Source organism: Bos taurus, chromosome 1, assembly GCF_002263795.3.
Source record: "Bos taurus isolate L1 Dominette 01449 registration number 42190680 breed Hereford chromosome 1, ARS-UCD2.0, whole genome shotgun sequence".
Taxonomy (NCBI): domain Eukaryota; kingdom Metazoa; phylum Chordata; class Mammalia; order Artiodactyla; family Bovidae; genus Bos; species Bos taurus.
This window is the reverse complement of record NC_037328.1, coordinates 2491461-2510144: the sequence shown is the minus strand read 5'-3', so window position 1 is coordinate 2510144 and position 18684 is coordinate 2491461. Positions and strand designations below refer to the sequence as shown.

Here is an 18684-nt window from a genome sequence, read left to right as displayed (position 1 = left end):
CCTCCCGCCCTCAGTCTTTCCCAGCATCAGGGTCTTTTCCAATGAGCCCCACATGCCATGGGGCAAACAAGCCTGTGGGCCGCAACAAGAGAAGCCATCACAATGAGACACCTGCACACGGCAACCAGAGAGCCGCTCCTGCTCGCTGCAACCAGAGAAAGCCCATGTGCGGCAAGGAACACCCAACACAGCCAAAGCATTTATTAAAATAAATTAAATTAAAAAAAAAAGAGCAAGAGGGTCCATGGGCAGGTCACACAGCCATCCCAGTGGTGAGAACCGGCCAGGCGGCTGCCCCGGCAAGACATCTGCCCGCACACTTCAGCAGCTCAGAGCTCGCTCTGTCCCCTCCACCAGTCCCTGTGGGGCAACCCTGGGTTGTGACATCTCTGAAAACATGTTTTGGACTAACTGACAGGCCAGAGGAAGGCAGCGTGCCGGTGTCTCAATCCTTCCACGAACTGCTTTTGAAGACGGAAGACGGCAGAGAGAGGGTGCGTATCACCGTGGCTGTGGCTGGCGGTTGTCCCCCTCTGCCCCTCTTCCCCCTGCCCGCCGCCCTCTCGGCTTGTCTTTCCACCCTGTCCCCATTCTTCATTCCACCCCCTGGGGCTGGCCGGCCCCCTGCCCTCCTGTCTCCTCTGTACAACCAGCCCTCTAGGTCCCCCTGCTTACCAAACTCTCCTCCAAGAGGCCTCAACCATGAGCAACTGCTCCCTCTTCGAAACTCTTAACGCCTCGCCATCCTCCGAGCCCTGATTCTCAGACCAGCAGAATCGGTACCACCTGTGCACTGACTGCGCTAAAGCATCTCAGCATCTCGGGCTCCACTGGCTCCCTGCTCCAGGCTCTGTAAGTCAAGTTAGCTGCTCAGTCGTGTCCGACTCTTTGCAACCCCCTGGACTGTAGCCCACCGGGCTCCTCTGTCCATAGAATTTTCCAGGCAAAAATACCAGAGTGTGTTGCCATTTCATTCTCCAGGGGAATTTTTCTGACCCAGGGATTGAACCCAGGCCTCCAGCATTGCAGGCAGACACTTTACCATCTGAGCCACCAGGGAACCTGGTGGCTCCGTGTGCTCTGGACCATAGCAGCTCTGATGCCCTCCCAGCTCAGCCATATCCCATAACCTGACACGGCTAGTCAGAGGTTCAGATGTGTCTGCCCCGTGCCCTCAAGTTGATTAGAAGTTACTAGAAGGCAGTGAGCCCACTCGTTCATTCAAGTGTTTATGGAGCACCTAATAGGGAGGGGTCAGCCCTGCTCAAGGCACGGGGCACAGAGGAGAACACCACTCCCGTGGAGCCTCTGAACTAGAGGGGGAGCAAACGCACATGTGCGTTGTTCGTGGGCAAGGACTTCCCTGGTGGTGCAGTGGTTAAGAATCTGCCTGCCAGTGCAGGGGACATGGGTTTGATCCCTGATCCAGGAAGATCCCACTTGCCGAAGGTCAACCAAGCCTGCAAGGTGCAGCTACTGAGTCCGTGTGCCCAGAGCCCATGCTCTGCAACAAGAGAAGCCACCGCAATGAGAAGCCCTTGCATTGCAACTTGAGAGGAGCCCCTGCTTGCCACAACTAGAGAAAGCTCATGTGCGGCAGTGAAGACCCAGAGCAACCAGAAATAAATGAATAAAAACTCCATATCCGTGGTCCAGAGAAAGCACTCGCCTAAAGCAAACACGTCTGGAACACCACCGCAGTCTGATCTGGAACACCATCGCAGTCTGAATGAAAGCCGTAAAGTAAGGCCTTCCAAGGTACCTGGCATATGGCGAAAGCTCAATAATATTAGCTACTGTTATCATTTTGCCTGATGCATGCTAAGTTGCTTCAGCCATGTCTGACTCTTTGCAACACCATGGACTCTAGCCCACCAGGCTTCTCTGTCCACGGGATTCTCCAGGCAAGAATGCTGGAGTGGGTTGCCATGTCCTCCTCCAGGGGATCTTCCTGACCCAGGAATCAAACACGCGTCTCCTATGTCTGTTGCATTGGCAGATGGGTTTTTTTACCACTAGCGCCACCTGGGAAGCCCCCCCATTATGATTTTACTAAGCAGCTACTATGTGCCAGACTCTGGGCATGGCACCTTCCTCATATTTTCTCCTAACTTTTATAACAGCCCTAGGAGATAAACACTGTTATTCCCATTTTACTGATGAGGAAACTGAGGCTCAAATAAGTCCTCCTGAGGCTACAGGCTAGCTGCTATCCACCAGCCAGGCATCAGGACTCTGTCAGACATAAACAGGCTGAGGCTTTGAGCAGAAAAGCCTTAGACTATTTCAGAGGAGGAGATTTGCATGCTCAACGCGGATGTCTTCACCGGAGTAAACATTTCCAGGTCAGAGCGCCTTCGGGAGAGGAAGGAGGTGGCCCCCCAGCTCCAGTCTCCTTAACTGCACCCTGGGAAGTCTGCACACTGCCTTTCTTTCTCCCCTCCTGGTGGTCTAATCTGGAGTCAGATCCAGCCGCTGGCTCTCGCAGATGGGGAAGGACTGCCAGCCAACAGGAAAACAACAGGTGAGCCTCCAAACAGTCCCCTTCTGTGCCTTGGGCAGGGTGTCTGCCCGGGCGACTGCAGGGCCCCGCTGACTTCTAGAACCTTCTGTCTCTGCAGGTGTTTTAGGAACTTGGCCTCAGCGCTTCAGTGACCCATATTTTATTACCTTTCAGGTTTCTATAATTCATCATTCAGTCCCTTCTGAAAACCTAGAATGAGAGTTTAGCAGCTCAGAGCCCCGGCCTCTCTCCATTCTCTCCCCAAACACATCAGCTTGTTTGTTCCCTTTCATCCGGGCTCTTCCTGTCGCATTCTGCCTGTTCAATGGGGAAAGAGTGAAACCGGATGGCTGGACCCAGTGCGGGGAAATGACTTCAGAGCCACCTTTGTTTCCCTCATTCCTTTGAGCACACTTGGCCCCCGCGTCTCTATGAAAGGGCTTGTTTGAACCATTTGGAACATCTCGCGAGTGGGAGATGCTATGGCCAGAATCGCTCACATCTTTTCAGGCTGCCTGAGACTGGGTGAAACTGCCAAATTTTTGCAACAAAACTAACCATGACATTGGACATTGTGTTATAAATTAGCCACAGCCTTCCAAGCAAATTGTCTCTTTTCATTGTGTCAGTGTAAGCCTTTGAAACGTTTGGCTCCAGCTACTGACTTTGGAGAGACTCAGAGAATATTTTTGTTCGGCCCCAAACCAGCCCTTCAGACACTAAGCTGCATGGGCTAATATATGTATCTTAGTTGACAGCTCTTCTTACCACACTTACTCAGAAGATTCCTGTTGGTTATATTTCATTTCTCTGCCTAAAATTCGGTTAATGGGCTTCTCAGTTTTGATGTAGCAGGAACCATCTCCATTTGTCTTTGAAACAAAAAGATGTACTTCTCTTTTCTTAGGCTTTTCACAATGATTATTGGAAGTTTCTTTGAAGGAGGAGTTCTTTTCAGAACTCCAGTGAGAGTTATTAAAATGTGTTACTATGTTGCTCTAGGTGACATATAGAATTTCAGCATTCAGTACTCACAGAAGCAATGAAAATGTCTATTTCTGTTAAATCACTCTGTGTTTTTTTTAAAAAAGAAAACATCTATGCATCCACTTGAGCTCTGTCACCAACAGCCAGATCAAGTGTTTGTTATTAAAAGGAAATCTGAAAAAGAAAAACTCAAATGCTATCTCATTTCTTTTCTTACTTTTCGTTTAACTTTTTTCCACAGAGAAGATGGCAGGGGACACATTTGGACTTAAAAAGTAATTTTGAAGTAGTAAACTTCATTAAAATTGAGTTGAGATGACAGTTACCAGAAATAGAATAAACCTTCTTACAATATGTGCAAAACACACCCGTTACATTGATGATCCATTTTTATTGGAGTAGAGTTGATTTTCAACATTGTGTTAGCTTCTGCTGTGCAGCAACGGGATTCAGCGTTAGATCTGTAATGTTTTAACCACAACAGAGACCAGGCACTGCTGCCTGCGCCCCTCCTCCCTGGAAGGGGGACACTTGTGACCGTCGCAGAGCGTTCAAGCAACACTGTATGTATGGGCTTCCCTGGTGGCTCAGTGGGTAAAGAATCTGCCTGCAATGCAGAAGACCAGGTTGGATCCCTGGGTGGGGAAGATCCCCTGGAGAAGGGAATGGCTCCAGTATTCTGGCCTGGGGAATCCCATGGACAGAGGAACCTGGCAGGCTACAGTCCATGTGGTTGCAAGGAGTCAGACATGATTGAGCGATTAACACACACACACACACACTAACAACGTATCAGGTCATAACAACTGGATCAACTTGCACTCCCTTTTAAAACTGAACAAAATGCCTATTCTTTCTTATTTTCCCAGTAGGAATCTGTATTTAATCAGAACTGTTGCTAAGCATGACTTAGAGTCTATTGAGATGGTCCCCAGCTGAGAGGTATCCACACGTGTCCAGGGATCTCTGTTTTACCAAGAAAACCTGCCAAGGGTCAGCCGCCTCCTCCCTGTCTTCTCTCTCTGCTTCTCTCCTCCATGCCCCCTGCCTTCTGCAGCTCCTTCCCTGTCTCCTGTGTTCTGGGCGGAGATCTGCATGGACAGGATGGGGAGGCTAATAACAGGGCAAACAGAGACGCGCTGGCCACTTCTCACAGGGCCACAGCATACACGTCAACACCTCTTGGGTAATGGAAGCTTTCCAGAGAATTCTGCCCTTCTTAGGAGAAAGCAGCACTTTAAAGTGAACCCTGGTCTCATTACACGTCAAGCTCCAGCCAGTTTCAACAGCACGTTTCAGCAAAGATGACTTTTTACACTTAGCTAGCCTTCTTCAAGAAGGCACTGTCTCCAGGGAAGTCGGGGGGACTTCGCAGCCTGTCTGTGCTTACAGAGGTGGTGGGTGGTACCACACACCCATTGAGGCTTTGGGGTCCCATCGTCTGCCACTGCAAAAATTTTAGCTTCTCCACCCAAAGCAAGGGTGGAAGGCAGGTTTGGGGGAACAGGCAGGGGATGTTTTAAGTTTCTATGCAAGAAAAATGAAGCCTGCCACACGTATCTACTTGGGGTGAAAGGAGTCACTAACACACACACACACACACAAACACACACCCTTTAGGCAAAGACAAGAGTCGTTGTTATGGCGGACGTAAGTTGCTCCCCAAGCATGTCCTGAATGTGGTAGGCCACTGCAGCTGGCTCCCCTGGAGCCAGCCCACGGGGCTCCTGCCAGGGGCTACAATGGCCTGCTGGCCCTTGCCAGCTGTCACACTCTGCATGCCGCTGGAGCTCTGCTCCAGCAGAAGGGGCATCCAAGTAACCAGCTTCAACAGGCACCAAGTCCTGTGCCCATGCTAGGCCTGCACAGCTACCCGGAGCCCTCTCCTAGGGCTCGGGCAAGAGCACTTTAATATGCACTGACCAGCAGGTCCTACTGACGGTGTCCCGGGTAGAAGAAGGGATCCCTCCTTCCTCAGGACAGAGATCTGGGGAGGTTCAGGGCTCCAGCAGTCATGTACGGATGTGAGAGATGGACCATAAAGAAAGCTGAGGGCTGAAGAATCGATGCTTCCGAATTATGGTGCTGGAGAAGACCCTTGAGAGTCCCTTGGACTACAAGGGGATCCAACCAGTCCCTCCTAAAGGAAACCAACCCTGAATATTTATTGGAAGGGCTGATGCTGAAGCGGAAGCTCCAATACTTTGGCCACCTGATGCAAAGAGCCAACTCACTGGAAAAGACCTGAATGCTGAGAAAGATTGAGGGCAGGAAGAGAAGGGGATGACAGAGGATGAGATGGTTGGATGGCATCACCGACTCGATGGACAGGAGTTTGAGCAAACTCTGGGAGATGGTGAAGGACAGAGAAGCCTGGTGTGCTGTGGGTCATGGGGTCATAGAGCCGGACACAACTTAGCAATTGACCAAAAAAGAGGGGGCGCTAAAGAGAACCATCAGGGACACCTCCAGGGAAGAGGGGCCCTTTGTGGGGAAGAGCAATGTGTGTGTTTCCATCTTTGATCCCTGGGCACCCCTGTCTGTGGAGGGGGAGTTTTTAAGCCACTGTCCTAGGTTGAGCTTCCCAGGTGGCTTAGGTGGTAAAACGTCTGCCTACAATGCAGGAGACCTGGGTTTGATCCCTGGGTTGGGAAGATCCCCTGGAGAAGGGCATGGTAACCCACTTCAGTATTCTTGCCTGGAAAATCCCATGGATGGAGGAGCCTGGTAGGCAAAGAGTTGGACACGACTAAGCGACTTCACTTTCACTTTCCTTGGTTGAGCTTCTGTCTTTCTCATCCACTTTCTCTTTCTGCTGGCAGGTGAAAGCCCCAGGGTCCACACCTAGGATGTGGGCAGAGGAGGAAGCCAGAGGGTCCTCGGCTACAGGACAGTGGGGTCCTCAGGGTGAGGGCAAGCTTTGCTAGAGGAGGGCCATGTAGGTGGGATCCCAGGAGCCCTCTCTTCTAGGACAAGCCCGAACCCATCAACTCCACCATACTGGCTTGGCCCAGGCTGTCTCCTCCAGCCTTTCACCCCGTCCCCAACCCTCCTCATCATGGCCCCCTCCCCAGCTTCCTGGAGGCCTGGTCCAGCTGGAGGGAATTCTGGAAGCTGGTCACCGATGGGGCAGCTCTGCCTGTCCTGTCTGAAGGTTAATCCTCAACCCCAGAAACTCATCACCCTCTGGGAGCCTTAGTTTCACCATCCGCAGCAGGGATTTTAAAAATGCTCAGCTCTTAGGGTTCCCCTGAGAGTCAAATGCAAGTGTCTGTGAAAATGCTTTGAGAAACAGGATGCCTTAACACAAGGGCAAATGATTACACACACACTTACCTGCTTGAGGGGTCTTTGTAGGATCCCCTAGCACACTTGAGGGACTTACTTAGGGACAGAGGAAGAGGCCTCAGAAAGGATCTGAGTCCCCTGCAGAATTATATGGACAAGAAGGAGAGAGATCAAGGAAATCACCTTGAAAGTTTCAAGCGGGTCAGTTCAGTTCAGTTCAGTCACTCAGTCATGTCCCACTCTTTGCGACCCCATGGACTGCAGCATGCCAGGCCTCCCTGTCTATCACCAACTCCCGGAGTTTACTTTTAAGGTGATTTCCTTGATCTCTCTCCCTCTTGTCCATACAATTCTGCAGGGGACTCAGATCCTTCCTGAGGCCTCTTCCTCTCTCCCTAAGTGAGTCCCTCTAGTGTGCTAGGGGATCCTACCAAGACCCTTGACTCTCTGTGAAGCCTAGGGGAAACTCTTGGATTAAAGCTCCATTTTCCAATGGAGTTTTCACACATTTCAAGGAGGAACCTGTGAGCTAGTGGAGATTTCAAACCAAATACTCAGACACCCCCAGGACACACTGTCGTTGCAAAGCTCTGGGAGGATAAAGAAATGAACAAGTGGTTCCCACCCTCAAAACAATCACAAGTAAATGCAGGGATAACCTACACATAACACAATCTAGGCTACAGGGAAAAGCTGCCAATGGTTTGCCAAGACTGATGAGGGGAAGAAGATGAGAAATCACCAAGACTTTGAGAAGAAAGTAAATTGGAGCTGAACCCAAGGCCTGGACAGGATGTTACGCAAAACTGGAGGTCAGACTCTTGAGAGTCCCTTGTTTTGCAAGGAGATCCAACCAGTCAATCCTAAAGGGAATCAGTCCTGAACATTCATTGGAAGGACTGATGCTGGGGCTGAAGCTCCAAAACATTGGCCATCTGATGTGAAGAACTGACTCATTGGAAAAGACCCTGATGCTGGGAAAGATTGAGGGCAGGAGGAGAAGGGGACAACAGAGGATGAGATGGTTGGATGGCATCACTGACTCGACAGACATTAGTTTGAATAAGCTCTGGGAGCTGGTGATGGACAGGGAAGCCTGGCGTGCTGCAGTCCATGGGACTGCAAAGAGTGGAACACAACTGAGCAACTGAACTGTACTGAACTGGAGGTCAGAAGCAAAGATCAAAGTGGGATATGGGGACTGACATATACACTACTGATACTATGTATAAAATAGAGAACTGATGGGAATATATTGTGTGGTGCAGGGCACTCTACTTCATGCACTGTTGTGACCTAAACGGGAGGGAAATCCAAAAGGGAGGGGATATATTCAGGTGTGGCAGATTCATTTTGCTGTACAGTAGAAACTGACACAACATTGTAGAGCAACTATACTGTGATAAAAATTAACAACAATAAAAAAGAAGCCAAAGGTCAGAGGGAGCCTACGGGGAGAATGTTAATGGAAGAAAACGGAACAAAACAGCCCTGAAATCAGCAAGCACAGCCAATGGACCACGAGAGCTGAAATCAGTCCCTGCAATGATAGGTCCTTCAACAGCATCCTTCTTCTTACACGAAAGGGGACCACGGGGGAGAAGCTCATTTTCTCGAAGTTAGCGTCAACATCAGTGCTGTCCAGTAGACCTCTCTGTGATGATGCAGTGTTCTCTGTGCTGTCCAACAGATGGCCATGACAGCCACAACTAAGCACTTGAGGCAATGCTAGTGCAACCAAGCAACTGAATTCTAGCTTCATCTTAGTTTAGCAAATTAAATTGTAACAGGCACAGGTGCTGGCGGCTACCATAGTGGATAGTGAAGGTTTAGATACCAAAAGGTACTCAGCCTATGCTACTCTCCCGTGGGATGATGACAAGCTGCAGTAGTATCCCCTGGTGCTGGGGAAGAAAACACTCACAGCCACCAAGCGATGCTCTTTCATTTAGGGAAGAGAAAGGTTCAGTTCTACCCTGAACAGATACGAGTGTGTGGGTGAGTTGCTGTTTTGTTATTTTGGCTGGCTTTTTTTTTTTTTTTCCGATAAAAGGCAGATTTCTGTGTTTTTGTTTAACCAAGAATCGAGTCACTGATAAAGTGAATACGTGTCCCTTTGGGGTAGGAAAGAAGCTCCTTAGTCCCTAAAGCCCTTTTTAATCAGAAAGAGAAGAGAGAAAGAGGCTGGAAGTAAACATTCTAATGCTACTGGTCCTTGAGCCCAGAAATTTGGTTCTCAAAGCCTTGAAGAAAATCACATATTTATAAAACACCTGTTTCAACCATTCTCATAGCAGCTTTATTTGCAATGGCCAAAAACATGGAAGCAATGGAAATGTCCATCTACAGAGAACTGGATAAACAAAACATGGTATATACATACAATGGACTGTTACCCAGCCTTAAAAAGAAAGGAAATCCTGACACTAAAGCTGGGATGAACAGCGAAGACATTATACTACTGAAACAAGGGTCATTAGAAAATAAACACGGTGTGATCCCCTGTAGGAGGTACCTAGAGTAGCCGGATTCATAGAGGAATAATGGTTGCCAGGAGTTGCAGGGAGGATGGGGGACTGCTTAGTACATACAGAATTCCAGCTTTTAAAGACGAAGAGTTCTGCGGATTTGGGTGCACAGCAATGTGCCTGCATGCAACTGTACGGTTACATATGGTTAAGACGCTAGATTAGATGTTATGTGTATTTGACCACAATTTAAAACAAACCATTGTGTATCCTGAATATTCATTAGAAGGACTGATGATGAAGCTGAAGCTCCAGTACTTTGGCCACCTGATGCAAAGACCCGACTCATTAGAAAAGCTCCTGATTCTGGGAAAGATGGAAGGTCGGAGGAGAAGGGGACGACAGAGGATGAGATGGTGGGATGGCATCATTGACTCAACGGACATGAGTTTGAGCAAGCTCCGGGAGATGGTGATGGACAGGGAAGCCTGGCGTGCTGCAGTCCATGGGGTCGCAAAGAGTCGGACACGACTGAGCGAGTGAACAACAAACAACAATATGCATACGTATACAAAAAAAAGCAGAGACAGAGAGACAGGAGCTTTAGCCCCACCATCCCAACACCAGTCCTCCAAGAGCCCCACTCCACCCGAAAACGCGCGTCCCTGCCTCCCTCCATCCCGCGGTTGGGGCGGGGGTAGGCGGGTAGCGGGTGGAGTGTCCTGTGATTTTCCGTCTTGTGCTCACAATAATCTCCTTAAGCCGCGCCAGCGGTACCTCGGCGCCCGCCCGGGGTGAGCGGGCGGCCAATGAGCACGCGCCGGAGCCGCACCTCGCGCCCGCATTGGCTGCGCCCTGCAGCCCGCGACCCCGCAGGTTCCCAAGCCGGGTTTAAAGCGGTCGCGCGCGGGCTCCTGCCTCGCCATCCGCTCCCCGCGCGCAGGTCTGCGGGGCGGGGCGGCCTGCCGACAGGCCCACCCCGGGGCGTTCCTGAAGGGCGCCTCGGCCGCCCCCAGCGTTCCCCCAGATGTATTATGCGGTTTCCCAGGCGCGCGTGAACGCGGCCCCCGCGAGCATGCTGCGGCCGCCGAGGCCGGGAGACGTGCCGGTCGGGGCCTCCCTCTACGAGCTGGTGGGCTACCGGCAGCCGCCCTCCTCGTCCTCTTCTTCCTCCCCGACGGGGGCCGCGCTCCTCCCCAAGGCTGCGCGCGAGAAGCCGGAGGCGCCCGCCGACACGCCGGGCACGGGACCCGGGACTGGGGCGCACGCGGGCGGCGGGCCCCGGGCCGATGCCAAAGAGGAGCAGCAACAGCAGCTGCGGCGCAAGATCAACAGCAGAGAGAGGAAGCGGATGCACGACCTGAACCTGGCCATGGACGCGCTGCGCGAGGTCATCCTGCCCTACTCGGCGGCGCACTGCCAGGGCGCTCCAGGCCGCAAGCTCTCCAAGATCGCCACGCTGCTGCTAGCCCGCAACTACATCCTGCTGCTGGGCAGCTCGCTTCAGGAGCTGCGCCGCGCGCTCGGCGAGGGCGCGGGGCCTGCCGCGCCGCGCCTGCTGCTGGCCGGCCTGCCGCTGCTCGCCGCCGCGCCCGGCTCGGTGCTGCTGGCGCCCGGCGCCGTGGGGCCGCCCGATGCGCTGCGCCCGGCCAAGTACCTGTCGCTGGCGCTCGAGGAGCCGCCGTGCGGCCAGTTCGCGCTCCCCGGCGGCGGTCCGGGCGGCGGCGCGGGCGGCCCTGGCCTCTGCACCTGCGCCGTCTGCAAGTTCCCGCACCTGGTCCCGGCCGGCCTTGGCTTGGCCGCTGTGCCGGCGCAGTTCTCCAAGTGAGGGCCGGCTCGGGCGCCACCTCGGCCCGGCCTCCCGCCGCCCAAGCCGAGCAGAGCCAGGAGGGCACTGCGGACCTCCTCGCCCAGAGACAGGGACTGCTGGGCGTCCCCTTCCCCGCCCCCATCCCGGGGAAATTAAAGTGACCGGAGCGGATGTTCGACAGAGCGTCGGGGCTCTTTAGGGTTCTGGGTGGCTTCCAGCTGCTTTGCGCTCACGTGCGCGCTCTCACCTTCACCCCGCGCCCATGTCTCACGGTTCCTGGAGTCGTGCGTTTTGCAAGAGCGATGCGGACTTTAGGGCGCCGGGCTAGCCCGGGTGCGGCGGTGGGCCTACACCTGCCGAGCCAGGGAACCAAGGGGCTGCTCTCGGAGGGCGGGGGTCTGGGGGTAGACTTGGAGGTGTTTCCTTCTCTTCAGCCAGAGGTCACAGGCGCCCTTGTTCACCAGCAGCCAGTCCCGATTAGAGGAGGCTGGCTGACCCTTGGGAAGCCGAGAAAGACCACGCTGTCAGTGCAGACGGCCTCGCGCATAACAGACGGACAGACCGACCCTCGGCGGCCAGGCGGTTGGCATCGCGGTACCGCGGGAGGGGCGGTGACAATTCCCAGGTCGATGAGTGTGCTGGATCGGAAAGCCCGCTTTCATACCCCGTCTATGAGAGTGCAGTTTTTTGAGAATCGCAGAACCGGATGTTTTGTCGCGATGATGCGCTCTTAAATCTGAAATCTTCTGAGAAGGGCGGTTTGGACCTCGAGATTCCTCCTTTTGTCTCCTCTTCCCGCGGGGGTAGCGTAGGCAACATTTGAGCTTGCTTAAAAACAACCACCTTTTCCCCGCAGACGGGCTTCCGGGCGTACTCAAAGAAAATAGGTAACAATGCGTTTCGCGGTTTCTGGCTTGGCAGAAGGCAAGATCTCTAATTAACGTTCTGCCTCGTTAAACAGGGAGGGGGACCAGGGACCCCGCTGCGGTGGCCACGGCGGGGTGGCGTCTTCTGCGTGGTCCCTTCGCGTTCGGGGGTCTTGGACCAGCGCGTGGGGCAGGTCTTCTGGCCGCTTCGCGATGGAAAAACTACATTGGTTTGTTATAGACGTTAGCAAATTACTTCATCCAAGATGACTTCATGATCTTTCAGCAGCTTGCTTTGGATTTTAAGGTTTCGGGGTTGTGGATAGCAGCCGAATTTAACTGGCATTTCCTTTTTTTTTTCTCTCTCTAACTTTGTTTCCCTGCGCTGTGAAGAATCAACAAAATAAACATGTAAGGGCCTTACATTTTTTCGTCTGATTTGTTAATAAAAAAGTCCTGATACCCTGATGGATTGAGAACCTCAGGATGAAGGGTAATAATTAAATGATTCTGATCAAAAGGTTTAAACCTGACTTCCTGGTTTGTAAAAACTAATCCAATGAAGTCAACTGTTGGTCAAGTTGAGGGGCATCTGAAGGGGCAGGCAGGTGAAGGGGTGGATGAGGAGAGAGGGAGGGATCCCAGGAATCAGTTCTTAGCCAAACTTGGTGGGGGTGGGTCTTTTCACACTACAACTTTGGCCTCTGAAAAATGGGTTATGAAATATATTTATGATAAACTTACTTTACATCTCATCATCTTTCTCAGAAATCTACCATTTCTGTCTTAGTGGACAGAAACTCAAAGCTGTGAGCGTTCCCCCCATCATTTAAATCAGGTTGGAGCCGTCTCCTAGGAAATTGTGACCTTGGAAATCATTTTGTTCTAACAGGTGAAGAAAGCTGTTCTGTCTGAAGATGTGATAAAGAAATTGGAATGTGAACTTGCTCACATGTAGTATTTAAATATTCATAGTTACTAATGAAATCCAGCCACATTTAAAGGTAGGGGGACTGTGGGGATGAAGTAGTGTCCCCTTTAACCTGCGGGAAATTAAAGAAAGGCCAGAGAAGGCAATTTACTCAATTTTATCCACACTGGCTAGTCTGAATCATGTATACATTTAGGAAAAATAAGCATTCGCTTTGGGAACACAGATGGGATTGGTGGGAGGGAGTGCCAGCAGGATGGAATTTTTTTCTCTACCATCCTTGATAAGTGTCTGTTTACTCAGGGAGGATGGGCAGGAGAGGATGTGAGGGAAAGTAACTCTATGGTTCCAACCCATTTTGGGGAAGAATATCTCATTCTTCCTGACTCTGCCATCAGAAAAGTCACAGGCTTCTATTATAACTAAATTTGAATTGTAACCTTCTGTGTATTTAATGGCTGTCTTTGCTTACTTTGCATCTTGACGATGGACAGAAAGAAAATGAACAACTAATCAAAACCAGATCAGGTCCCCCTCCCTAAAAAAACATTTCTAGGATATTAGAAATAAACAGTTCCTCCCGTCGTCCCAACTATATCACCTAGATGCCATCCTTACTTTGAAACCATCTCTAAGAGAAGCAGAGAGCCACAGGGCAGAAAGGGGTGTGTGGTCTCCCTCCTGTCTCTTCTTATTAATTGAAGCTTTATAGGGAAAGATAAGAAAGATCACACTACATGTGATTTTTTATTTATCAAAAAATCAAACCCTATCATGGTTTCCAGAACCAAAGATTATGAGTGAATTTCACAAGGATAAGTAGGGCTGTTTTGAGTATCATCAAATTATTTATCTACCTGCATGTAGCATCTTAGTGTGCCAAGGAAGATTAACAGACTCACTTTTAAAAGTTTATTTATTTTTTAATTGAAGGATAATTGCTTTACAGAATTTTGTTGGTTTCTGCCAAACATCAACATGAATCAGCCACAGGTATACATAGGTCAATCCTAAAGGCAGTCAGTCCTGAATATTCTTTGGAAGGGCAAATGCTGAAGCTGAAGCTCTAATACTCTGGCCACCTGATGCGAAGAACTGACTCCTTAGAAAAGACCCTGATGCTGGGAAAGATTGAAGGCAGGAGGCGAAAGGGAAGACAGAGGATGAGATGGTTGGGCATGAGTTTGAGCAAGCTCCAGGAGTTAGTGATGGGTAGGGAGGCCTGGTGTGCTGCAGTCCATGGGGTCACAAAGGGTTGGACATGACTGAGTGACTGAACTGAACTAATACATATGTCCCCTCCCTCTTGAACCTCACTCCCATTTCCCTCCCCTTTCACCCCTCTAGGTTGATACAGAGCCCCTGTTTGAGTTCCCTGAGTCATACAGCAAATCCCCATTGGCTATCTATTTTACATAAGATAAGTAAATTTCCATGTTACTCTCTCCATACATCTCACCTGCTTCTTCCTCCCCGCCCACTCCCCCACCCTCATGTCCATAAGCCTGTTCTCCATGTCAGTGTCTCCATTGAGCAGACTCACATTTTAAAGGAATTTGCATCCTGAAAAACAGCAGCAGCAGGCACTCAGGCGTCCTGAGGAATAAAAGTTAACTATATACAGTGCCCCAAATGCAAAGTTAGACCTCTGCAAAGTTAGACATATGTCTATGGGAGGGCAGTGTATTCTGTAGGCACCATATTTAAGAATGGACATGTATGTTGTAGAGCAAGGAGTTGCTTTTTGAAATCTGCAGGCAGGCTTTTAGCAGAAGGAACAAGTTGAAGCTGGTCTTGGAAGGGCTTGGGAAAGCAAAGAGCGTGTAAGACAGGCTCCTTGAGAAAGATTCACCAGGATTCAGAAGCATGATAGAGAGGAACATGTGGCTTGATGCCCCCAAAAAGGTCACTGCATCCAGTCAACCACCAACTTGTGATCCCAGAGATGAGAGTGAACAGGACCCAAGGGGAAAAGACACAAGGCCCTGAGAAATTATGCTGTTCTATGTGCAGGAGCCCAGCTGAGCAATCAGTAAACAGAGGACATATTCAGTGTGCTGTGGGGTTTCCCCAACCTGTAGTGATGGTCTATTTATAGGTGTTCTCCTCGCAGGGAGACTGGTTATACCAGGCATGAAAATACAACCTTGTAAAATATATAACTTAGAAGGCAAGCGTTCCCATCAAGAAAGAGGCTCCACCCCAAGCATGCAAAGTATTTCACTTTACCAAAGTTCAGATTATCAACAACGATGCTTCCATGATATGGGTCTAATTAAGAGTCACCCATCTAGTCTTCGGAGAAGGCAATGGCACCCCACTCCAGTACTCTTGCCTGGAAAATCCCATGGACGGAGGAGCCTGTTGGGCTGCAGTCCATGGGGTCGCTAAGAGTCGGACACGACTGAGGGACTTCACTTTCACTTTTCACTTTCATGCACTGGAGAAGGAACTGGCAACCCACTCTATTGTTCTTGCCTGGAGAATCCCAGGGACAGGGAAGCCTGGTGGGCTGCTGTCTATGGGGTTGCACAGAGTCGGACACGACTGAAGCAACTTAGCAGTTTAGCAGCATCTAGTCTTTGCTGACTTCCCAGGAGTGCAGGTGAGGCCAGGTCCAAGCTGGCAGTCAGTAAAGATTCTGCCTGCTAGCTGGACCTCGTAAGCCATAAAGGAAGCCAGCCAGAAGGAGGCTGCCACACAAGGATACATTATGATCTTGCCAAGAACAAGGTGCTGATTAGAAAGAGCTTTTTCTCACCGTGTCACATAACACATCTATTGGGAAAATGCCTTTCTTCCAGGAGGATTTTTTTTCCCCTCTAGCTTCCTACCCCTCCCTTCTGCACACTCACAAATATCAATAAGAAGATTAGCACCTTCCCTGATGTAGGCTCAATAAGCCACAGATTGGAAAATGTCATGTTTTTCTAAAACACAGATTGGCTTTTATCAAGCAGATTTTAGTTTCAGGGAAAAAAAAAAAAAAAAGATTTTAGTTTCAGGGAAACATTGTTTCCAAGCAAAGTGCAGCTTCTCCTACCAAATGCAGGATGTGAACACAAGAGTTAGCAAGTTAATTCTCAAGACCTAAACTGACCTCTTTGTCTATGAAAAGTGAAAGAAAGTAAAGTGAAGTCGCTCAGTCATGTCCGACTCTTTGCGACCCATGGACTGTAGTCTATCAGGCTCCTCCATCCACGGGATTTTCCAGGCAATAGTACTGGGGCGGGTTGCCATTTCCTTCTCCAGGGGATCTTCTTGACCCAGGGTTCGAACCTGGATCTCTCTCATTGTAGACAGACGCTTTACCATCTGAGCCACCAGGGAAGTCCTTTATCTATGGGGATATTGCAAATGACTTCTTCAGGCAGTTTCCATTTTGTCCTTTTTTAAACTAAGCCCAGCATAAAAGCTGAAATGCCTGATCTGAAGTCAAGCCAAGTTCTTTCTGCTGGCCCCGCAGTTAGAAAACTTTCCCTTAGGCCTCCAGCTGAGGGTGACAGGCCAGAGCTCAGACTCTAAGATCGGGACAACCAAGACCTTAAACATTACAGGCTGCCTGAGGCCCGGGAGCAAGGCGACGCCTGGATTGAAAGCTCCTGGGCACTTGGCTTTCCTCGATGGCCACAGAGGACAGCGGGTCATTGAGCCGGGACAAAGGCCACAGGTACCAGATCATCGCTGAGTCCTGCAGAGTGCCAATGGGCAACAGAAACTCGGGGTTATCTGTCCACCCTTCTCCCTACTGAATAAACTCACGAGATATGCCCAAGGCCACACAGGTGGTCAGAGGTGGGGATGCCAGGATCCAGTACCTGCTTTGCAGAGACAAAAACTTCTTCCTCAGTTTGTCCCAGTGGGCCTGAAGTCCCCTGGAAACAGGAGTCCTGGTGGGGAGTGAGCTCATCCTTCTTGCCCCTCCCCCTGAAAACCTCTGGCCCACCAGCATCTCTGCTCAGCGCCCCGGTCTGCCCCTGCAGACTGCATCCAGAAGGGACAGATGCAGGGCCAGTGCCCTGCCAGGTGACCTGGGGGCACTTTTAGCCACCTGAACTTTCTCCAGCAGTCTCGCCCGGGAGCCCCGAGGGAGTCCAGGGTGCAAAGCAAACCCTTTGGGAGATGCTCTGATGGTTACAGGTTTGTCATCAGGGCTTCAGAAAGCACTGTTCAGAAGAGGAGGGAATAGACTGCGAACAGACAAGGGTGGCAGGGCGGAGGAGAAAGTGGGTCTTAGGGGCTTCCACCTCCGTGTTTCCATGGTGACACGTGATGTTCTGATAATGATGGACCATGATTTTCTCAACAGCGTGGGCATCCTTTGGGTGGAGTGTTTTTCCTGAGCGTGGACGTTTCTCCAGAAGGCTGTTCTGTAGTAAGTGCCGGCTGCCAGCAAAGCCCGGGGTGGAGGACAGGAACGCGGACCGGGGTACCTGCGCGTGGAGCTCCAGCCAGAGGCAGGTGACGGGGCTGGGAGAACAAGGCTCCCCACAGGCCTCAGTAGTGGGATCCAGAAGGGGTATTGGGTCCCCAGAAGCTTCGAAGTAATGCGGGTAACTCCTTAGAGAATGCCGGAGTCATCCAACCAGGAGACTCAAGAAGAACGAGATCAGATGAGAACGCATCTGTGGGGAAAGTGAGAGAGAGAAAAGCCGCCTCACCCGGGGGCAGGCAGGCGGGAAAGCGCAGTAGCTCCTCGTGGGAATGGCAGAGCAGGGATGAAAGCCACCGTGGCACTGACAAGAGCTCTGTGTGTGTGTGTGTCACTCGGTCGTGTCTGACTCTTTGCGACCCCATGGACCCCGCCAGGCTCCCCTGTTCATGAGGATTCTCCACGCAAGAATACTGGAGGGGGTTGCCATGCCCTTCTCCAGGGGATCTTCCTGACCCAGGGATCGAACCCCGGTCTCCCACATTGAAAGGCAAATTCTTTACCTCTGAGCCAGCAGGAAGCTGAAAGAGCTATGTGGGGTTTATGTGGGTGCCAAGCTATGTTCTAAGCGTTTTATCTAAGTGACTTCATTTTGTACATGCTATATACTATTACCCCATTTTACAGCTGAGAAAACAGAAGCATGAAAAGATAGGAACTAAAGAGGCTGAAGCCCATTCAGGAAAGTCATAGAAGCAGACACTGAAAGATAGGAGGCTTTGCCTGGGGGAGGGAGAGCCCTCTTGATTTCCTTCCTGGTCTTCAGCTCTCAAGCTCGAATTCTTACCCACCTCCCTCCCTCTGGGCACAGGTCTGGCTGTGGTTGATATTCTGCTAATGCGTCTAATCCACGCGATGTTGAGATTCCCAGCACACAGTGAAAAGATGCTCCATCTAACTCCTCTTTCTTGAGTTAGAAATGCCCTGAGATTAGTGTGGTTGTTTTGGGTATCTCACTTGTAGCTTTATTTTTTAGTAGTAATGTTTTAATTGTAATCAAATCCACAGTTGAGACAAAGTCATCTTCTCTGTTAGAAGTTTTATATTTACATTCTATAATGTTCATAGTTTTCAAAGGATTTTTTTTAACGGGAGGATAACTGCTTTACAATGTTGTGTTGGTTTCTGCTGTACAACAACGTGAATCAGCCTTAAGTGTACGTTTGTCTCCCTCTTGAACCTCCCTCCTGTCCCCACCCCATGCCACCCCTCTAGCTTGTCACGGGGCACCGGGTTGAGCTCCCCATACGGCAACTTCCCACTAGTGAGGTTTTTGAGATTACAGCTGGGGCAGAAGGCAGACCTGACACAGCCCGCCCGCACCTCCAAGACCTTAGTGGCCCTGGTCTTTGCCAGGGCTAGTAGCGTCCAGGCAAAAATCAAAAGCAGGGCAAAAGCT

General features: G+C 50.7%; 1 protein-coding gene and 1 long non-coding RNA gene across 2 annotated transcripts; both read left to right on the top strand.

The window, feature by feature from the left end:
- The first annotated feature begins 467 nt into the window (after window positions 1-467).
- On the top strand, window positions 468-3753 carry LOC100848368 (uncharacterized). Its single transcript, XR_233195.5, has 3 exons — window positions 468-852; window positions 2346-2524; window positions 2678-3753. It is a non-coding gene; the product is annotated as an uncharacterized lncRNA (long non-coding RNA).
- Window positions 3754-10273: 6520 nt separating this feature from the next.
- OLIG1 (oligodendrocyte transcription factor 1) lies at window positions 10274-12347 on the top strand. The gene has a single exon (NM_001206761.2). It carries the CDS (start codon window positions 10274-10276, stop codon window positions 11072-11074), a length of 801 nt encoding a protein of 266 aa, NP_001193690.1. The 3' UTR covers window positions 11075-12347.
- The last annotated feature ends 6337 nt before the right edge of the window (window positions 12348-18684 follow it).